Genomic DNA, 21,356 nt, shown 5'->3' with positions numbered 1-21,356 from the left:
TATTAATTAATTTTTTAAGAATATTATGCTTAGATTTTAACGAAAATATTATGCTTAGATTTTAAAAAAATATTATTTTTTTCTTAACGTGTAACCCAAACCCGACCCAAACACGACCCGACCCAACCCATTGTTTTAGTCAAAAATCGGCCGTTGACCGTTAGTTTTTAACGAAAATGTTGACGGAGGACCAAAATGATCAAAATTCCATATGTGCAGGACCAAAATGATCAAATGTCCATATGTGCAGGACCAAAAAATCCAAAAGATAATGTTGACCGTTAGTTTTTAACGGAAATATTGACGGAGGACCAAAATGATCAAATGTCCATATGTGCAGGACCAAAAAATCCAAAAGATAATGTTTAGGACCAAAATCGTAAAATGGCTATATGTTCAGGACCAATTTTGACCTTTACTCTTATAAAAACGTCAGCAGCCCACACAGACCGCTGGGTTTTGTGCCGGGTGGGTGGGGGTAGAACGGCAAGTGCCTGCGTTGATTGATGCATTGCAATGCAGCCGCGCCTGAAGCGACTACATTGTGGATGGCCTAATGTGTACATTACTATAAGGGAATGTGGCATATTTTATATGGATGGATCAAATTTTGTTAATTATAGAGTACAACACAAGCATATAAGGAGTTGGTGGGTAAGGAAAGAGACTCTTCATTCATGAAAAACTTGTCCGAGGTGAATACACAAGCAATAGTTACATTGCTCAAATATTTTATCTCTCAGTACCAGAAAAATAAATACGGCAAATTGCCAGCAAAAGAAGTACACCGCGTTACCAGGGATGCATGCAGCACAAACACTCTAGCTTCATTTAGACAAGAGATAGTTCACCAGAAGGAATGGATCTTTTCACAAGTTTAGCCCACGATTCATTTGTCTCAGTGATAACCTTAAGTGCATAATCCTGCACTCACCGAACAAGGAAATATTTACCAGATCAATCATGGTTAGGATAGGATCGATAGAGGAGACATTTTTCAGATGCATAAATAGCTGAAACAATACCTTGTTTGCTGGCTTGTTGTCAAGGCCAAATCTGTTGGCAGGTTTTCCATCGGGTATCTTGTAGTCCCTGAACCAGTCTCTGATTGCAGTGAGAGTTCCCTGCAAAAGAGTTCCAGTAATTGAGTATGGCACTTATCTGTTTCAAGCTTTTACAGAACCAACCAACTTATGACTTGTGAGATGTATTATTAATATATTATGTAGATTGATCCACTACACTCTTCATAGAAGCCAAGCAAAGAAATCACCAGTTAAAAAGTAGATTGTGTACTATTATTGTAAATGGCAATCAACAAATTTAAATGTGCAGAAGTGTGACAAATTAGGACTTGATATCATTCAAGCTGTCCTAGAAAGTTCAAATTAAATCAAGAAAGATGAACTTTTTAAGCACTCTTTAAAAGTTAGAAATCAAGGTAGCTCTGTATGTGATAGAACAGGAGAATGATGAAGTAGAGTTTTAGTAAAGGTAGAAAAGCCTGCTGACTAATATCATATGGATATGATATTACTTACTGGAAAATGCTTCTCGACATCATCAACATCATTAACAAGGGAAGCCCTGGGATCATCCAATGAAATGGCAACTATTTTCCAGTCAAGCTCTCCCTCATCTATCATTGCCAAAGCAGCCAAGGGTTTCACTTTCATTACTTGCCCAATTTTGCCTTGGCTATCCCCAATCTCAACAACATCAACTATAAGAAAAGGATATTACAATTAGATTAAACTTGCTCCCTTACTTTATTTCCTATATAAGTTTCCATACGGATGTTTACTTAACAACCTATTAAAAGCATGATGTTGAATAACATGATACTGCACCTGGATCATTGTCTCCAAATGCCCCCTCAACTTCAGCATTTGCAAGTGAAGGGTCTTCCCATGTTTGTGGAAGCAATCCATAGTTCCAGTTGATGTTGTATCTACAGAAGGGCATACGACGAGCACAGTTCAGAAGGGGGAAAATTCAGAATAAGAAAACAAACATGTGGTAAAACAAGCCAGAGAAGCATAATTAGGTTAATATAGCAAGAGAAGAAGATAAAGGGCTCATAAGTAGAATGGAAGTATAGAGGTATCAATTCAGCAATTCCTATAAAGCAACTAAAATTCCATTTCCATCTCTGCTTTTATTCACTTTCGGAGACCATTGCTTCAACATACTATATCACAGTCAGCCATTTCACAATTCCAAAAGTATAGACAGCCTAAAAAACAGGGATGCTAATTCTGTTGGTTTGAAACAGCAAATTTATGTTCCAGTGCCATGAAGGAGTAGGAAAGTGAAATTAGAGCAATCTTACGGGTAGTATCGGAGTTTTCCCTTCTTTGTATCTTGCTTAATGGGGGTATACACTTCATCTGTAGCAACTTCCATCTTTGCACTCGATTCCTTTGGAATCTCCACGATGAAATTGAATACACCATCACCCAGGTGCAGTGGAATATCATGCCAGGGGGAAATCTGTGTCAAACAATCACAGCACTTGTCATCAATATGAACTCACAATTTGAAGTACTATTACATAACCAGCATCCATTAATTCCAAATGAACAGCAAAGTTATCTATACGAATTTGCTAGAAATCAATAATTCGATGTACTTCTCACACATAATAGCCTGGTTAAGGAATTTGCATCAGCCAATGCATAAACGCCCAAAATAATTCCCAATTTCTCTTCGTATCTTTCATACATCTTCCATCCAATTCAACAGAAATATTAGCAGCTATTAAGAAAAACTTATAAAGAAAATCATCAATACTGTTTATATTTCTGTTGAATTGAATAGAAGAAGTATGAAAAAGATACGAAGAGTCAAATCGTGCTAGATTCTATTCAAAACCAGTGTAAAATCACTATTCACCACAGAAAGAAAAGGTCCCAAATATCAGATACCATCCTCCAATTAAAGTAACTTTCCAATAAAACTGAAACATCAGAGAGAAAAGGACATAAAACAACGTGTTATATGCGAGTTTGACATACCTTTTTGCCGGAATTATCGAGGAAGAAGACGCGGTAATCGAAGGACTCGGGCTTGCCCTCTTCATTGATTTGAACTTGGGGGGTTTGTATGGCATTGCACGTAAAGAGGCGCCTTTTATGCGTCAGCAATCTGCTGTTTCTGAAGGTGAGATTGAGGCTTTGTGGCGCAGCCCGGAATTGGCCTCTGCAGAGAAAACCGCCGGAGACGGCGTTGCCAACCGAAGCTATGACTCTGGTCGCCGCCATTTCTAATTTCTTTGTGGTGAGTGTAGTGAGAGAGCTTTGTGGTGACTGTGTTTCCACTATTTTACCACAAATGCTCACCTCTGATTGGCTGCTGAGTTTTCCAGCATCTTTTTAATAAATTTCTTGTTTTGGGGGATTATTAGTATTAAATGCGTGAGATTATATTTTTTGGTGAGAGAGAGAGTGGGGTTATATTATAGAATAGTAACTGATATTTTTATAATTATGTCTTCACTCAAAGAAGTAGTAACTGATTTGGCATCCACAATCTCTCTTACCTTGATCTTAATATCAAAATAACGTTGTTTTGATAGGATATTGAATTATAAGTTTTTATATTTTCATGTCCTAGTAAGTAGTAAAGAAATTTAATGGAATTTCATGTTACTACTAAAAAACGATTTAATTCCATATAAGGAGTGCGCAGGTGAGATTTGGATACGGGGATGAAAGTTGCACTATTTTGACATATATTTTCTTTATTGGAGGTTTTTATAGGTTTTAAAAATCACGATTTTATTTGGTATGCATCTTTCGCCGGATTATGCTCGGGATATTCCCATATGATTTGTGGTAACTCTAAAAATAGATAAACTGATATCATGATTCTCATATTTCAACCTTTCAAGCCCAATCATGTTTTCAAAATTATGCTTTAGATGTATGAGTATGATTTTCAACTGTGATCTTATTTTATTTTCCCATTTTCCTTTTACAAAACTATAAAGGAAAGAGTTGGCGTGGATGTAGAAATGTCGGAAGTCGATTAATGGAGTTTACATTCAAAAGAGCATTCTCTATTTAATAAAATAGGTCACGTAACGTCATTTTGACGCCTTTAATTATAATATGAAGGTTAGGTGTTCCTGCTACGTAATAAACTATTGATAATATATTACTCCAAGCAACTTAGCCGTTCATCTACGGTCTACCTCTAAATAGCTAAAGGGACACATCTACATCTAAATAATTAGTTCGGACAATCAAGGTAGCCCACGGTATATGGTTAGCTCGAATAGTTCACTAAATTTAGAGAGTTAGACTATCTTCAATAGTACATTAAAACTTAAAATGAGATAGGTAATTAGCTCCAATAATACTGTAAAATCAATCCAATTTTTTTTATTTTTGAGTAAAAAATCATACTCCCTCCGTCTCACAAGAATATGCGCTCTTTCCTTTTTAGTTTTTCCATAAGAATATGCACTTTCTAATTTAGGAAACTTTTTTTCTCTCTATTGAGGTGTGACTCATTCTCCGCTAACATTACTTTAATTACTTTTTCACTCTACAACTCTCTTACTTTATCAATTTTGCATTAAAATTCATACTGAACCCAAAGTGCATATTCTTTGGAGATTGAGGGAATACATATTTTTAGGTTTACACTAAACCAAAACCAAAAACTTTTTCAAATTTTGTGAGTAAAAAAAGCATAATATAGAGAATATTTAAATTTTAGTTTAATGTAAATTGTTGTAGTAAAATCATATTTGATGTGACATTTACCCTAAGATGAGTTTGAGTTTTGTGTAAATAGTTGGAGATATTCTTAAGTTTGAAAATTTTCAACTTGATAAAATTACAACCCGATTAGGCCACAACCCAAGTGAATCAAACCTGAAACCTAATGGATCGGCCTGATGGATTAGACGTACGTACAACTAGTATCTATTATTTTCACATGTTTGACACATAGTTCGATATTTCATTCATTATTTTTATACTTTCTCTGTCCCATAAAAATATGTGCATTTGAAATGACACGGAAAGTAATGCACAATTGGTAAAATAAATGAGAGAATGAGGAATGTAGTTAAAGGAGTGTTAGCGACAACTTTCTATAAATGGAAATGCTCATAGGACGGCCAATAATGGAAAGTGCATATATTTTTATGGAACGGAGGGAATATGAATAATAGAAAAGCCCCTCGTTGTTAGCGTAATAGACTAATGTAATTAGTTGTTAATATCCACTTGTATAATGCGACATTACAGATGAAAAAAAACAATATGATGTGAATACAAATGTATTTCTCGACTATGTTCTCATATGGTTTTGGAAATACTCATCAATAATTTTGAAACAGATAATATAAGTTTTGGCATTGTATTAGCCAATTACAAAATAAATCACCCAGGATTATGATAGGATTTTGTATCCTATCGATCATCAATAGAGCACTCGAACGATTACGAAGAACAAGATAAACCCTAGTTGAGGTGCTAGGGGGCGATTTCCGTCCGAACCGGGGAGTGAGAACGAGTAATTAACTTTATTTCTCAATGAATCTAAATACTATAAAATTATATTATTTATAGAATTTCAAACCCTAAAACAAATCTTGTTAAGCAAGCAAAATAAATAAATAAAAAAATTACAAAAGACATGCAAAATCAAATCAAATACTATTAAAAGATACGTTGGAGATTGAGATAGATTTGAACGCAATCTTGAGCATGATTTAGATGCTCGAGGGCCCTGTCAGATTAATGGTACTATGAAAATAAGATATATGCATATTATTTAGAAAGAATTTGGTTGAAAAAGTATTACTCCCTCCGTTCATGAAAAATAGTGGCATTTTGCCGTTTTAAAATGTCCATAAAAAATAATATCATTTCTTAAAATGGAAAATTTCTCTCTAATACTTTTCCACTTTTTCTCCATATCTCTGTTAGATTGTCCACGATAGGCACGCCGCAGCGCCCTATTGTAAGCCGAGGAAGCGCCGCGGGGGTGGTGGAAGAGTCGGGTACCCGACGGTGGCGTATGACGCGCGGCGGCGGCCTATTGCAAGCTACGAGACCGCCGCGGCGATACTTTTCCGATTGTTTTTTATTTCTTTAATTTTTATCTATAAAATACATATTTCCAATTCATTTTTTTCATTCCATTTCAATCTCAAATCTCATATTTTTCTCAAATCCACTCTCCAAAAATGGATTTCAATGATGAGAGTATCAACGCGCATGAGATTAGGCCTATGACGTGTTGGTTGAAGAGGTTGGGCATAGAGAGCAGGAGGAGCGCTTGGCGGCAACGGCGGTCCCTCGTACGATCCAGCATCTGCTGACAATCCCCTGCGACCATATTTGGGCTAACCAGCGGCTGATGGATGACTACTTTGGCGAAAACCCTCGTTTTTCGCTAGAGCTTTTCCGTCGGCGTTTCAATATGTCTCGACGGCTTTTCCTACATATAGCATCGTCATTGGCTTCGAGGTACAATTGTTTCACCCTGTGATCTGATGCTAGCGGCAGGATCGGCCTGTCGACGATACAGAAGTGCACCACTGCAATTAGGTAGGTGGCCTACGGCGGACCAGCTGACATGTTTGACGAACACTTGCACATGGGTGAGATGAGTAGTCTACAGGTGTTGAGGCAGTTCGGTAGGGGCATCAGGGCAGTATTTGGTAGAGAGTATCTCCAAAAGCCGACCGCCACCGACTATCAGATACTGCTTGCTATACACAGCAGGGAGCACAATTTTCCAGGGATGATGGGTAGCATAGATTGCATGCACTAGGAGTGGAGGAACTGCCCGGTGGCTTGGAAAGGGCAGTTCTCTACCAGATTCAAATGCAAACACCCGACGATGATCCTGGAAGTTGTTGCTGACTACAGGTTGTGGATCTGACATGCGTATTTCGGGGTTGCAGGGTCTAACAACGACATCAACGTTCTGCAGTCGTCGCCTCACTTCAATGAGCATTGTCGTGGTGAGGGCTCGGAAATCAGCTTCGTAGCCAACGACTGACAGTATAATAGGGGCTACTACTTGGCAGATGAGATATACCCTCGGTGGCTCGTATTTTTTAAGACGATCAAACATCCCATTGGTCGGAAGAAATCTTGGTTCGCACAACGGCAAGAGAGTGCGAGGAAGATGCTGAGCGAGCATTTGGTATGCTCCAAGCGTGATGGGGCATTATACGGTGCTCGACGCGAGTTTGGCACGCAGACGACGTCGCTGATATCATGTATGCATGTATCATATTGCATAACATGTAGTAGATGATGAAGGTCCATATGTGGAGTTGGACAGAGGACAATGGTGCTGGGCCAAGTCATGGTGTTGCCACCGCCCCCCTGCAGATGAGTGTACCGCGTACTGATGAAGACTTACTCTGGGTTTTCCTTGATATACACAAGGAAAGAGAACATCTCCAGCTCCAGGATGATATGGTTGAAGAGATATGGCATGTAGGGGAGCGAGCACATCATGATTAGTTTCGTGTGTGATTCCCGTCTTTCTATTTTATGTATGAATGAATTATGTTTTTTATTTATAATTATTTTTGTCCAATTAATTTTGTTCTAGTCCAATTAAAATAGTACCTACAAATGATAAAATGATGTGATTTGTGTCTGTGGCTTGGTTGGACAACTTTTTTTGTGGCTGAGGCATGACTGTGATGACTGGGCGTACAAATTTTTTTTTTTTGTGATTGAGTCGTGGCTGTTCCACTATTAGAGTGTCCACAATAGCACCGCCGCAACGGTGTGCATCTGGACGGGGGGCGCCGCGGCGAGGGGGAGGAGCCGCATACGCGACGTGGACAGGGCGGTGGTGGCGGAGCCTTGGCCGTGTTTTTAAATTTTTATTTATTTATTTTTATTTTAAAATTTTTATCTATAAAATATCTATTCCCAATTCATTTTTTTCATGGCATTCCTTTCTATTTATTTTTGTCCAATTAATTTTGTTTCAGTCCAATTAAAATATACCAACAATTAATAAAATAATGTGATTTGTGATAGTAGCGGTTATTGTACAAGTTTCTGAGGTTGTGAACAAGCTTTTGTAGCTATGGCGTGGCTGCGCTATTGTAGACACTTTTACTTTACCAACTTTTTCTCTTCATATCTCTTGCTTTACCAATTTCTTATTAAAACTCGTGCCGTCCACAAATGGGACTATTTTTGCGGAGGGAGGGAGTATTTCATTTATGCGGGGAATAATTAAGGACAGAACATAATATATGACAACACGTGAATGATAATACAAGAGTGATCCACGGTAGCATGAATGTTAAAAGCAACAACCGTAGCATTACATGATTATTATAAAGAAACACAATTACTTACAAAGGAGGAATAATAGACGAATAAAATGGAAAGGGTTGGCATCGCTCCAGATTTTAGCTGTATGAAATGATCAACTCTGCTGAATGCCACTAGGCCATGTCTGATTTTTCACAGGTTTCAGAATTTCTTCAATCTCTGATATGGCCTTCTCATCCTTCCCAACTGTTGCAACTTCAACTGCAGCTGCTACATTTTCATCAACCTGCCGAGAAACATATGTTATTCGATGCAGATCCATGTAATTTGTTTACAAGTTACTACACGTAAATTGGCCACATAAATGTATGATAGTCGTGATCAAGATCTTTCGGGTAGTGTCTGATAAAGAAACATGGTTTTTGTAATTCGACACTTGATAAGCCTCTCTAAACAGTGAGCCATACCAATTGTACAGATCCAAAGTGATTTATGTTTAGAAGAGTATAATAGTCTTTTAAGAAGTTAAATTAAGGTATTACAGACAACCTAACTAAATCAATATGAAAAAGAAAAACGAACAAGCACTGTAGTAAAACTCAAGAGAACAGAAATTGGGATACTACTTTCTATTTTACCATCTATCTATCTAATAAAACTACTGGCACATCTACTCAGAGACTTCCATAGATCTTTGTTAACGAGGAGCCATATCAATAATGTGTCTAATGCAACTGCGCAGGAAAATAGTTAGAACAACAATCAAAACACAGTTAAAAGAGACTAGGCTTCAAGTCATTTGTGATAATAAAAGCAACATTTTAGAGGCCAGTGAAAAGGGATTAGCATATACCTGTTTGACAGAATTCATCCCAACCAAGATAGTAGAAATATCTTTATTTGATAAGCTGTATTGCAAAGATAACTTTGATATATTCTTCCCTTTCTCTTTACAATAAGCAGCAGCATCTTGACATGCAGCCTGAGAGGAATATAATTACAGAACCAATGCAAGCAGCATTCAAAAGGTTGACTTGTAACTTAGAATTGATGATTTAACATATTAGTCAAAAAAGAAGTTTCTCCTTGCATATAAGACAAAATGAAACAAATATTATTTTGAAAGCATTTGGAAGTCCAAGAATCAGATGGAGGCCTAAAGAAGTCAGGATCACCTTGAGTTCCACAGAAGCAGGGTGCCATTCTGGAGGGCCGCTTTCAGTAAGAAGTCCCATAGCAAGTGGAGAAGCACTTATTATACCAACACCCTTGCTCTTCAAGTATGGGATGAGATCCTCCAAAGTGGAGTCGTTTATACCATAGTGACAGTATGATAGGATTACATCAACTGTTCCAGGTGGAACTCTATCCAGAACATAAGAGAATATCCCCAACGGAAGCCCCGTTATACCAATGAATTTAATCTTCCCCGCTTCCTTCAATTTAAGAAGTGCGGGAATCGTCTCAGTAACAATCTGCACACAGAAAACCAACTCAAAACTTTTAAATCAACCGACAGATGAACTACAAACAATGAGATCAGAAGGTGGACTGTCTAAACCTCACATTGAACATATATATACTGCCAGATTAAAGTTCACAGAAAGAACAGAAAGATTAAAATTGCACAGCTTCTTAGAGACATTTCTCAGGCTGTCAGATAAGAAACCTAATTTGACTAATGACATAGTATATGCATATGATGTAGGCTGTCACTGAGAAACAACACATATAACAGCTCAAGCGATTAATCTTCAAGCATATGGAGATAAAAACAAAATGGAACCTGATCAAGTGAGCCAAATTCTATATCATGACATTGCAGGATATCAACATAGTCAAGCTGCAATCTCTCCAGGCTCTCATCAATGCTCCTCGTCACTCTTTCAGCACTAAAATCAAAACCTTCTTTATACCTTCCACATTTAGTCGACACAATGTACTCATTTCTAGGTACTCCCAAAGCCTTCAATGCTTTCCCCAACATCTTTTCAGATAATGTTCCTCCATAATACCTAAAATTCCAAATTTATCAAAATTAAATCATCAACAAATCTAAAATGTAAAGAAATTTATTTAACGTAACAAACATAAAGTAATTAGCACCCCTAATTATAACTATGCAATTTGGACGACACAATCTAACTTCCTGAAGTAGTATATAAAAACAGAAATTGAAAGGTGAATCAAATCGACAGGTGAAAAAGTAAAAGAAAGAGAAAAGATAAATTGAGTGCATTACGGTGATGTATCGAAAAAGTTGATTCCGAGGTTAAAAGCTTGGCGAACGGTGGCGATGGCGTCGGCTTCAGAGACGACTCCGAAAACATTACCGAGTGGTGAGGCGCCGAAGCCGAGGGAGCTGAGCTTAAGGCCCGTATTGCCCAACGGCCGGAGCTCTAGTGGGGTTAGAGCCATTATCGATGGAGAGTGAGAGAGAGACGAAGATAATCAATGCTGGGTAATGAGGGGTGTGTTTGGTGAGCTTATATGTGGAGTGGTTCGTCATACCTGATAAATACCCTTATTTATTTACAAAAATCACATTTTTAAATTTTTTACTATATTTTTAGCATATTTTTATCTTTTCATTTTATTTATCTAAGAGCATTTCTCTTATTATGTACGTGTAAAAATCATATTCAACGTAATATGTTATTAGAAATGAGTCACTTACCCCTTAAAAAGTCTTTGTGGGCAGGAATGACACATCAGACTTCACTCACATATCGAACTTCATTCACCCCCTTAAAAGGCCTTAGAGCATCTCCAATGGCGGCGAGCGGGTCGGCTAGCCGATTTCCGGCGCTCGTCGGTCCACTCGCCGAACCATTGGAACCGGCGAGCGCCATTTCGGCGAAAAATCGGCTAGCGCTGGCCGATGCGCTCGCCGCCATTGCAGGCTCAGGACCGGCGAGCGAATTTAATTTTTTTAAAAAAAAATTCGAAACACTATATATACGCGATTTGCACGTCATTTTCATAAAATAAACTTATCCACAACTTCAGACTTATGTTTCATAAAATAAATCCAAGTCATCCTAGTGCAATCATCAACAAATATCACAAAGTATCAAAATTTTCCCCACCAACAGTAGGTGCGGACCCCACACATCAGAATGTACCAAGAAAAAATAGAATTCATACGAGTGTTCGAGAGTTTAAAAGATTGTCTGTGGCTCTTGGCCAAAACACAAGTCTCACATGAAAAATTGGTAGGAATAGAAAGGTTCGGAAAAAGAAGTTTAAAATAACTAGGAGAAGGGTGTCCTAATCTTCGGTGCCACAGCCAAATTTCTTATTTCGTGGACCCGTGAGCCAGCATCGCACTGCCAGTTTGAGTTATCTCGTCCACGTATTAGAGTCCATGCTTCTCAGTACCACGTCCAAGAATCCTCCTCTTCCGAATATCCTGTAAAATGCAAAAATCAGGATGAATTAGAAGAGTGCAATTCAACTCCTCCGTCACATGACTTATAGACATCAAACGCTGAGACAGAGTCGGAACATATAAGCAATTTCTGAGTTTAAGAGTCGGAGAGATTTCAATAGTGCCGGATCAACAGTAATCAATTCCCCACTCGCAGTCTTAATATAAGTCTTTGTAACTCCACTCATGTTACTAAAATCACTCTTATCCGGGGTCATAGTATCAGTCGCCCCACAATAAAAAATCCACCTCTTTATTGTTTCAACCCCTTTATTCACAAGAAATGCAGCGGATAATTTTTCTAACGGAGCAAATGGATTTTTCGACACATAATTGCATAGGCTGGGGTGTATTTCACGTTTTCTCACTGTTTTGGGGTGTATATCATGATTTTGGATACTTAGGGGGTCAATACATAATTTCAGATAGTCCGGGGTTCCTTTCTAAGAGAATGGGGTATAATTTCTAAATTCATGTAATTTTGAGGTAAAAAACATGAATTAGAAAAGGTGCTAGGGTTTGGTTTAAAACCAAACCCGATACCTCCTGTTAGCGGCGCCGTCTCCACCCGTTCGGCGAAATTGCCGACTCCCCAGTCACCGCCGGCCTTTGATTAGCCATTCCCCCATGATTTCCGGTCTGGGGTTGAGCCGACCGCCATCTTTGACTGGGGTTGAGCAGCTTTCGTTTTCTGTCTCTCTTCCCACCATTCCGGGTATCCCAATCGTTTGAAGCACGTTTCGTACGTGTGCTTCGGTTTCTGGCAGTGGCTACACCAGAGATTGGACTTGTCCTGCCGGTTTCCCGGTCGGCCGGTAGCTCCGGGGCGTTGAGGTCGATCCCGATGCGGCGGCCGATTGCTCTGAGCGGCAAGCCCATGTACAATTTCCCCAAATGATGATTCGGTATTCCCGCCGTCGGCATCTATAGTGGGTGGAGGCGACGCCGGTGGCATGATTTGACGTCGAGCCACCTCCGTCTTCACCCATCCGTAGGCTGCCTCCACTGATGGGGTCAGTTCCTCCTTCAAGATGTCCCTCCAAATTGAATCGTACTACTGATTCAATACAGTAAAAAATTTAATGAATCGTTTCTCATTCGAGTGTGTTCGAAACTGATCGATTCCCTTATCACAACAACTAATCGGCTGCTTTTGGCTTCTGTCGATGTTGATCCACAACCCGTGGATCCTCCGGTAATAAGTCTCCAAATCGAGGTTTCCCTGTTTGATGCTTATTGCCTTTTCTTCCAGATCGTAGATATGATATTTGTCCGCCTTGTTCTCGAATGTTACATCGAGGTTGTCCCATAGTGCACACATCGAGGTTGTCCCATAGTGCCTTCTGATGTGTAATTTTCAAACTTTTATATTAAGGGATTTAGAACACACAAGTTTAAAAAGATAGCTCTAATATTACAACAATACTGCAAGAATACAGTGTCGATTGCGATATTTCGAGTGTCGATCCACAGGGAAGGTAAAGTTTATTTAACTCCAATACGAGCAAGAAACATAAGAGATGGGTTGTGTAGTCAGGTTTTTACTTTTAAGAGCTAAGAAGAACACTACAAGCTAATTGACGAAGAATGGAAAGAAAAAAATGTCACTCCAAGTTGCTCGTTAGACGTGAACCATTTTACCTACAACTATATCACAAGTTTTTGGGATTAATTAATCAACCTAATCGCGTGCATTGAACATGTTTGCGACGTATAATTCACAGTCAGCTGAACACTTGTTCCATGAATTAACTTTCAACGATATTAAATTCCTGCGGAAGCGCGGGAATAAAATATCATCTACTATAAGAACTTACCTAATCCGTCGTCAAATTATCCTCTGAACAATTCTAATTTAACAACACATCAATTGATTAATCCATCCAAGTCTATGTTAAAGAGACGATAAACAAGGATTAAACATCTATAACGATAGAGGCCTCTAAAGTGATAAACATTAGAATCAAACACATCAACGATGTCAAAACATGAATTAAGAGTTGTAGATAAATTCGAACAAGTCTACATCACAACTTGGAGCAATAATGAGAGTCTAGCCTAAACACATGGTGAAAATAACAATGAAAACCGTAGGATTCAAGCTCTCGATGAGTGGAGTTGGAATTTGGGGTCGGATCGTCGGAAAGTTGGCCGGACTTCTTTCTCTCTTCTTCCTTCTCTCTTGTCTCCTTTTTCTCTCCTTTTTTCCTCTGTCAAAAACCGTTTATGACACTGTCTGTTTTCTCCTCCTTTTAATCGTCCAACTGCCGAATTGCAGTTCTACTCCGAAACGCCCGACCGGGCGATATTAGAAGAGGGAATCGCCCGACCAGGCGAAAGGCTTCTGCATGGCTTAGCGGGAAACGCCCGACCGGGCGTCTAGTTGAAATCAAAACGCCCGACCGGGCGAACTTTCTGGACTCCGCATGCACAAATGGAAACGCCCGACCGGGCGAACTCTCTGGAATCTCAGCTATGCATTTCCGAAGAACTTCCAGCTTCTAACACCCGAAACTACACTCAAAGCACGACTTGGTGAGTTACAATTAACATAAAAACCGGGGTAAAGAATAGAAAATATGCTTCGCATCACCTTCGATATCAGATGGTGGGCAAAATCAGCGATAAGTCATTCTCGATGTTGTCTACGATTGAAGAAAACACCACCAAGTCGTCTTCTTCCCAATCGTCGTATCCTTTACTTCCCGGTTCTGGAGGGTTATTTCTGATGTGCGAATAAGCACCTCGCCCTCCGATCTTGACTTTCATAAGTCTTGACTACATTGGGTAATTCTTTCCATTTAGCTTGAACGCCACGATGACATTCTTGCTGTTCTTCAATCTCGTCGAACTTTATGGATTGGTTTTGATGTCTTCTGTGTCTGACATATTTCTGATATGTAGGTTCTGGTTTTCTGATTTGGTTCTGGGCTAAAAAAGTGGTCGAGAAAGGGTATAACCAAAATGGCCGAGAGAGGTATAATCCGGCTATGATGAAGATTTTCTGAGCCAAAAATCGTTCCTGCTCATGATACCATGATGAACGGATCGGTAAAGGAGATAATATTATTCATTGATATATAACTTTGTACATTGGGCACTATTATATAGACTTAGGAAAAAAAACTATACAAGGAAAACCTAATTACCATTAATTACATGATTCAAATCTCCTATGATTGGTATAATATAATCTGGCGTATCTTCCTCCGGATATGGCGAGATATTCCGTGATCTTCTTCCAACAATTCTACTATGTGAGATTTAACTAAATTCAGTAATTTACACGTTGTCCCAAGATAAGTGAAGCACTTTTTTTGAGCACGAGATTTAAGGAATTAATATTTAAAGAATTAAATTAGAGAGAGAAAATGAATATGACTCGCTTATCTTGGGAAAGTGGGAGTATTAATTATCACCATTTTAAGAGCATCTGTAACCCTTGGGGCCGGGCCGCAAATTGCGAGTCCCGGCCCGTCCCATGCATTACACGGAAGGGCGGCACGGCTCAGGCCCGTCCCGGTGACGCGTGACCGGCCTGGGGAGCGTCCCGAGTCCCGGCCCGGGACGGGGTTGCACGGAGACGGGCCGCAAGTCCCGCGTCCCGGCCCAGCGTTGCACGGTGACGGGCCGGGCCGCAACCAAAATTTTTTTTTGAAGTTTTAAATTCGATTTTTTTTTCTATAAATACTACACCATTTTCATACACATTCAACTTCACATTCAACTTCAAATCTCTTCCTAGAATTCGAAAAAATGCATCCTCGTCAAAGAATATTCGAAGATCAATTGACCCGAGTGTTAGGAGAGGCGGTACCGGCAATCCAAGAAGAAATGAACAACGAAGTTGAACGCTTCCAAGCTGCTATTCAAGCTCGGAACGAACAACGAACCCGGGTACCACGTACCCGGATGTATATTCACCGAGACCGTGAACAAGCTGCCTTGCGGCTTTTCACGGATTATTTCTCTAGAGATCCGCGATGGAGTGATCAGATGTTCCGTCGCCGGTTCCGGATGCGGAGGCCTTTGTTCATACGCATTGTTAACGCCGTTGTAGCTCGTGACCCGTATTTCTGCCAAACTACCGATGTTGTGGGCCGGGAAAGTATATCGACGTTGCAGAAATGCACGTCTGCCATTCGTCAACTCGCTTACGGAACTACATCAGATATGTTCGATGAGTATCTCCATGTAAGCGAGCCTACTGGACGGGAGTCCCTCGCTAGATTCTGTCGGGCAGTCGTCGAAGCATTCAAGGATACGTACTTGAGAAAGCCAACGACCGACGACGTTAGCAAGTTGGTCGACATGCACGAGCGGGCCCACGGCTTCCCGGGGATGCTTGGAAGCATCGACTGTATGCACTGGCAGTGGAAGAATTGTCCAACGGCTTGGAGAGGACAATACACTAGCGGGCACAAGGGCACACATCCCACGATTGTGTTGGAGGCCGTTGCCGATTGCAGATTGTGGATCTGACATGCCTACTTTGGTGTCGCGGGGTCCAACAACGACCTCAATGTGTTGAACGAGTCTCCATTGTTCAACGACTTGTGTGTTGGGCGAGCACCGAACGTAGAGTTCACGGCCAACCACCGTCGGTATAGTATGGGGTACTATCTGGCAGACGGGATCTACCCTCGATGGCCCGTGTTAGTGAAGACTATCACAGCTCCGACAACCGATCGGAGGGCAATGTTTGCCCAAAGGCAAGAGGCGGCTCGGAAAGATGTCGAGCGTGCATTCGGAGTCCTCCAAGCGCGGTGGGCTATCGTGAAGGGAGCGGCCCGTGGTTGGCAGCGGTCAAACATCGCCGACACAATGTATGCATGTATCATAATGCATAACATGATCGTTGAGGACGAACAAGATAACGTCACTTTGTGGAGCGACGATCCGCTCGCCAGCACCGGGAGTAACTACGTTGTCACCGAGCCGCCCGTGCAGGGCCTTCCTCACGACATCCGCAATGTCATGGCTCGTTCAGCTGCGATGCGCCAAGAGGAACAATACACTCGCCTCCAAGCCGATCTAATCGAAGAAATTTGGATTCGCAACAACGTTTTCCAGCATTGACGTTATGTTTTCATGTATTTTATTTTCAGTTTGAAAATTTATATGTTGTAATTTTGCAGTATTCGATGAAATTAAATTTTCCGTGTTATAAATTTACAGCGTTTTTTATTTTACTTTCAAAATAGGTTGGAGTTGTGAATAGTGTCATTTATTAGTTGCGGCCCGGGCCGCAACCCGCAGGGTTACAGCAGTTGGGGCCTGGGCCGCAACTGTAGAGGAATGATGACGTGGAGGGGACTTGGGGCCGGAAATGGGGACGGGGTTACTGATGCCCTAAGGCCGGGGATTAAGGCAGACAAGGCGATGAAACTCTGGGTGAGCTTCTCTCTCCTCTTTCTCTCAGCTAAGATGTGGTCCTGTGGTTGAGAGAGCTTGGTGTTGGGGGTGATTCTCTTGATGCCTTGGCATGGCTTCAGCACATAGTTTGAGGTTTGATCACTGTGAAAGAACTATGTTTCCTCTTTAAGGCTATTGGTTGGAGGAGGTGAGTTTGACATTCTTTCTTGCTTGCAGCTGCTCCAGTTTGAGCCTTTCAGTTGCTTCCACGCCCGGCTTTCGATGCCCGGAGACGCCTCTGCCGGCTTCTTGAAGTCTGGCATAGGCTGCTGGGGGCGTAGGAGTGATGAAACCCTTGGGAAAAGGCACAAGAAATCGTGTTGAAATCATCGATTGGGTCCACTGGCCATTGCTGGAAGAAGATAGGATCATCCATTCCCTGCAATTAAGCAAAAAATCTAAATAACTAAATTTAATTGAAATTTTTTTAAAGATTATTAGTTTACTCACGAAATCAGCTATGTTTCTGAAGGTTGCAATCTCCATGATCTACTTAATAATTATGGTAGCCTTAGCCTGCATATATAAGATTAAAATTAATAACAATCAATTTGTGCCACAGATGTTGATTTTTTTTTTCAAGTTTGTCAAAGTTGGAGAAATGAACAACTTACCTTCCAATTCAATGGACAAAAAAAACTATGTATTGCCACTCAAGAGTTAATCCTAAATTTTATTGCAATTGATAAGACTTGTGCAGTTGTGCTCATTTTATAGGTCTAACTATGTGATTTTGTACATCTTTCTCACATTATTTTATTTTATAGTCTGCAGATGTGAACTTCCTTTTGGGAAATTTATTTTCAACTTATCTAGCATCAATAATATACGTATTAAATTAATAATTCCGTTTTGTTGGGAGAAATGAGTACTTATCCCAAAAATGGGATCCAACTACTTGATCAAACGGAATAACTTTAGCAATAATGGTTTCCTTTTTGATCTCAACACTTTATTTCAAATCAATGTATTTCGATTCTCTTTTCATTGACCGAACATATATATATATATATATATATATATATATATATATATATGGCACGGGTTTTGATCCATGCAAAAGCATTCTTAATACAGAAATGCAGTACCAAGCATACAAAAGTAATTTTTAGGTCATTGTAAGCTTATTTTTACGTCATTATAGTAAGGATGACATGAAATGATCTTAACATGACCTCAAATCCAAAGTTTATAATATGACCTAAAACTGCTTTACAATGACCCTCCGTGTTTTTGTTTAATTATTGACCATTAGATTGTCAAATCTCATGGTCAGGATTTTGTATTGAGATCAAGTTTTGTATTGATCATTTTCCTATATGGCACAGAGTATTTTATATACCCAATTGGGCACATGGTCTAATATGATTATTTTGATTAAAAAAATAATTAGAGAATATTTAATTTTATTGTATAGTCAACTAATGGATTTGGTTCTCCGGCCAAATATTTAATGATCATTTGTCAAATATTTATAGCAAAGCAAACAGTAGTATGATATATCCATTTTTAATATGAATATTATATTTATTAATTTCACTTTGAGATTAATTAAGATATTGTAGGGTATAGTGTGGAATATTTTCTTCCACTGTAGGAAATTTTCTCGATTTCAAGTTTTCCTAACAAAAAAGTGAGAATATAATCCTAATTAAATTTGTATTTTACAGCAAATATAGTTACACCATTCTCCAAAAAGCCATGAGGTTATGTGATTCATGATTTTGTATCAATCACTTCTATTGTATATGAAATTTACTGATAGCACAGAAAGAAACTGCACATGGAAACATCTTAAAGACTTTATCAGGCAACAGATATAAAAAGTAAAAACATATTTAAGAAGGGATTCTTGATATGCTATTATATTAATATCATAGGGTTGATTATCTCCATTTTCATTTTTTGATGAAGGAAACTCCCTTCTGAATGCTTATTGCCAGTTCTTTCTTTGCTTTCTCCAATCCAACCCTGTCCACAGTTATCCAGCAATCGGTAAATTTAGTTTTTACCAAACCAGTATAGTAGTAATTTTTCATGTCACAAACACTCTTTAAGTCTTACCTCTCATACTCATTCAGAGGTCCTAGCTGGTACACCTCTTCAGCTCCTCCACGCCCAAGTCGCACCTTAGTTGCAAAGAACGGGAGGTCTGTAACCTGCAAACGATCATTGAGAAGCGCACGTCAGCCAACTGTTTCACAAAGTGGATCTCATAAAGCTCGATAGACGTACCTGTGAAGCCACAAAAGCACACTCAACAATGCCAGCATCTCCTCTTAGGCCTCGAAGGCATGCATCTGCAAATTTCACTGCTGCATATGCCTACAAATTTAACTCATCTCTAATGTCAGTTACCTGCTTCTCCCTCTTCTTTTAAACATTGAATCAGAATCATTACCATTGACAGAGTAGCCGAGCCTGCACCAGCTTTTGCCTGCAATGATGGTGGCCAGTTTTTGTTCAATGGCATATTTTGTTTTACTTATTCAAGAAACACAGCAATGGATTTTACCTGAACTACTTCAGTCCCACCATCTTGAATACGCTTTGTTAAGTACTCCGTTTCCTCTGGTGTGAAAGAGCAAGGAGGTTTCACCTACAGACGACGATTTCATTCAAATCTATGCAGATCTGCAACTAAAATGAATGAATACATGTAGAAACAGCAAAGTTTATCTTGAATACCTGTGAGAGAAGGGGCAGAATTGTGACCCCTGCATGCCCACCAACAACAGGAACACTAACTTCTCTAGGATCAAGCCCCAAAACTTCAGCCTATACACAACTTTGCATCAATTAATATAATCTAACTCAAGTATATATGATTGAGCTATAAATATAGACTAAAACATTTCAAAGTGAAGACATATATAAGCTTAGTTGAAAGCATGACATAAGACAAACAAACTCATCTACTGAAGGCACCATGGTGACTTCAACAAAAACTATTCCTAACCAAGATCTGGTTGCAAATGAATCTCAACTCTACTAAATTAGAGCAAAGCATCGTACCACGAAGGTGTTGGCTCGAACAACATCAAGCATGGTGACTCCCAAGAGCTTCTTGGGATCATAGATGCCAGCATTCTTGAAGACCTCAGCGGCAATAGGCACGGTGGAGTTCACCGGGTTGCTGATCAAGTTAACAACGGCGTTAGGGCAGCTCTTGACAATCCCTTGACAGAGCGTCCTAACAATGCCGGCATTGATATTGAAGAGGTCATCTCTAGTCATCCCGGGCTTCCTCGGAACACCGGCAGGTATTATGACAAGATCCATCCCTTCCAGCGCGCTCTCCAGCTGCCCCTGCCCCAGAAACCCTCTCACCTACAACCAAACATGCCAACTTCATTTTTTTCTTCAACAAAGGCAAATACTTATATTGTGGCGTGTGATTAGATTAGTTGTATGAACTCACAACTGCACCGGTGTCCATGTGGCTGATATCAGCGGTGACGCCGGGGGCGTTGACGACGTCGTATAGATGCAGGACTGAGACTAAGGGGTTCATCTTCATTAGCATGGAGAGGGGCTGCCCGATGCCTCCGGCGGCTCCCAAAATCGCCACTTTGAAGCCCGGGGCGCCGCCTTTCGCTCTGCACTCTGCCGCACTTAGTATCGGAGCCATCTGTGCAAGCAAACATGAGCTTCGAAATCACTACCATTTTTTTCAGTTGAATTAAAATTCATTCGAGTTTGCTTACCTGTGGATTTGAAGGATGGAGGTGAGCGGAAATTCGGGAAATACGGTTGTTAGCTTCCATGTTCTTGGTGAAGTGAGATGATTTGGTTTTGAGAGTTTTGAAAAGGGATATTGTGGGAAAGAAAATGGGATTATAAAATATAAAGATGATAATTTAGAATAGAATTGTGAGCCTTTATTTTTGTATCCAGTGTATGTGGCTGTCGGAAATCGGTCTTTGGTTGGCTATTCTTCTCCCAACTGCTGTCGCATAGATAAACGAACAAAACTGTGGATCACTAGACAAAAATATCGTAGTCCAAATTTTTTGGATTTAGAATTTTGATTTTTGAGTTTTAATTCAATTTTATCTAGAAAATTTTGAATAAATTAACAATTAATTTTTTATACTATCATAATATAGCCCAAAATCATACACTTGATTGTCAATTACAAATATTGACTATGGTTCTGTAAAGGAATTGATGCATGAGAAACCTAACAAAATCGGAGCCTAAACCACCACAGAACAATGAACAGATTATAATTGTGG

The 21,356-nt window shown here is 39.7% G+C and overlaps 3 protein-coding genes and 1 pseudogene across 3 annotated transcripts; all 4 read right to left on the bottom strand.

The window, feature by feature from the left end:
- Positions 1-655: 655 nt before the first annotated feature.
- Positions 656-3,374, bottom strand: LOC121801862 (soluble inorganic pyrophosphatase 6, chloroplastic-like). Its single transcript, XM_042201303.1, has 6 exons — positions 3,018-3,374; positions 2,333-2,493; positions 1,851-1,951; positions 1,542-1,723; positions 1,026-1,124; positions 656-924 (listed from the first exon to the last, which is right to left on the bottom strand). Exons 1-6 carry the CDS (start codon positions 3,261-3,263, stop codon positions 832-834), a joined length of 882 nt encoding a protein of 293 aa, XP_042057237.1. The 5' UTR covers positions 3,264-3,374; the 3' UTR covers positions 656-831.
- A 4,854-nt stretch (positions 3,375-8,228) lies between these two features.
- On the bottom strand, positions 8,229-10,754 carry LOC121805512 (L-galactose dehydrogenase-like). Its single transcript, XM_042205396.1, has 5 exons — positions 10,516-10,754; positions 10,060-10,288; positions 9,449-9,748; positions 9,127-9,255; positions 8,229-8,559 (listed from the first exon to the last, which is right to left on the bottom strand). The coding sequence occupies exons 1-5, from the start codon at positions 10,689-10,691 to the stop codon at positions 8,428-8,430; spliced, it is 966 nt and encodes a 321-aa protein (XP_042061330.1). The 5' UTR covers positions 10,692-10,754; the 3' UTR covers positions 8,229-8,427.
- Positions 10,755-11,615: 861 nt separating this feature from the next.
- LOC121804211 lies at positions 11,616-17,918 on the bottom strand (annotated as a pseudogene).
- Positions 17,919-18,896: 978 nt separating this feature from the next.
- LOC121805371 (malate dehydrogenase, glyoxysomal-like) lies at positions 18,897-20,983 on the bottom strand. Its single transcript, XM_042205189.1, has 9 exons — positions 20,826-20,983; positions 20,540-20,749; positions 20,134-20,448; positions 19,807-19,896; positions 19,634-19,717; positions 19,520-19,555; positions 19,354-19,443; positions 19,183-19,277; positions 18,897-19,089 (listed from the first exon to the last, which is right to left on the bottom strand). The coding sequence occupies exons 1-9, from the start codon at positions 20,883-20,885 to the stop codon at positions 19,017-19,019; spliced, it is 1,053 nt and encodes a 350-aa protein (XP_042061123.1). The 5' UTR covers positions 20,886-20,983; the 3' UTR covers positions 18,897-19,016.
- Positions 20,984-21,356: the final 373 nt, after the last annotated feature.

This window comes from Salvia splendens, chromosome 5 (genome assembly GCF_004379255.2).
Source record: "Salvia splendens isolate huo1 chromosome 5, SspV2, whole genome shotgun sequence".
Lineage (NCBI taxonomy): Eukaryota > Viridiplantae > Streptophyta > Magnoliopsida > Lamiales > Lamiaceae > Salvia > Salvia splendens.
Note: the sequence above shows the minus strand (reverse complement) of the source record. Positions and strands in the feature narration are given on the sequence as shown.

Bases quoted from the DNA above. Each gene is read 5' to 3' on its own strand.
- LOC121801862 (XM_042201303.1), bottom strand. From the start codon at position 3,263: ATGGCGGCGACCAGAGTCATAGCTTCGGTTGGCAACGCCGTCTCCGGC. The intron at 2,494-3,017 runs GTATGTCAAACT...TGTTTGACACAG, and splicing joins TCGATAATTCCGGCAAAAAG to ATTTCCCCCTGGCATGATAT. The intron at 1,125-1,541 runs GTAAGTAATATC...ACTCTTTTGCAG, and splicing joins ATGTCGAGAAGCATTTTCCA to GGAACTCTCACTGCAATCAG.
- LOC121805371 (XM_042205189.1), bottom strand. From the start codon at position 20,885: ATGGAAGCTAACAACCGTATTTCCCGAATTTCCGCTCACCTCCATCCT. The intron at 20,449-20,539 runs GTGAGTTCATAC...GTTTGGTTGTAG, and splicing joins ACATGGACACCGGTGCAGTT to GTGAGAGGGTTTCTGGGGCA. The intron at 19,718-19,806 runs GTATTCAAGATA...CGTCGTCTGTAG, and splicing joins TTCTGCCCCTTCTCTCACAG to GTGAAACCTCCTTGCTCTTT.
- LOC121805512 (XM_042205396.1), bottom strand. From the start codon at position 10,691: ATGGCTCTAACCCCACTAGAGCTCCGGCCGTTGGGCAATACGGGCCTT. The intron at 10,289-10,515 runs GTAATGCACTCA...TTGGAATTTTAG, and splicing joins AACTTTTTCGATACATCACC to GTATTATGGAGGAACATTAT. The intron at 8,560-9,126 runs GTATATGCTAAT...GTTTCTCGGCAG, and splicing joins GGATGAATTCTGTCAAACAG to GTTGATGAAAATGTAGCAGC.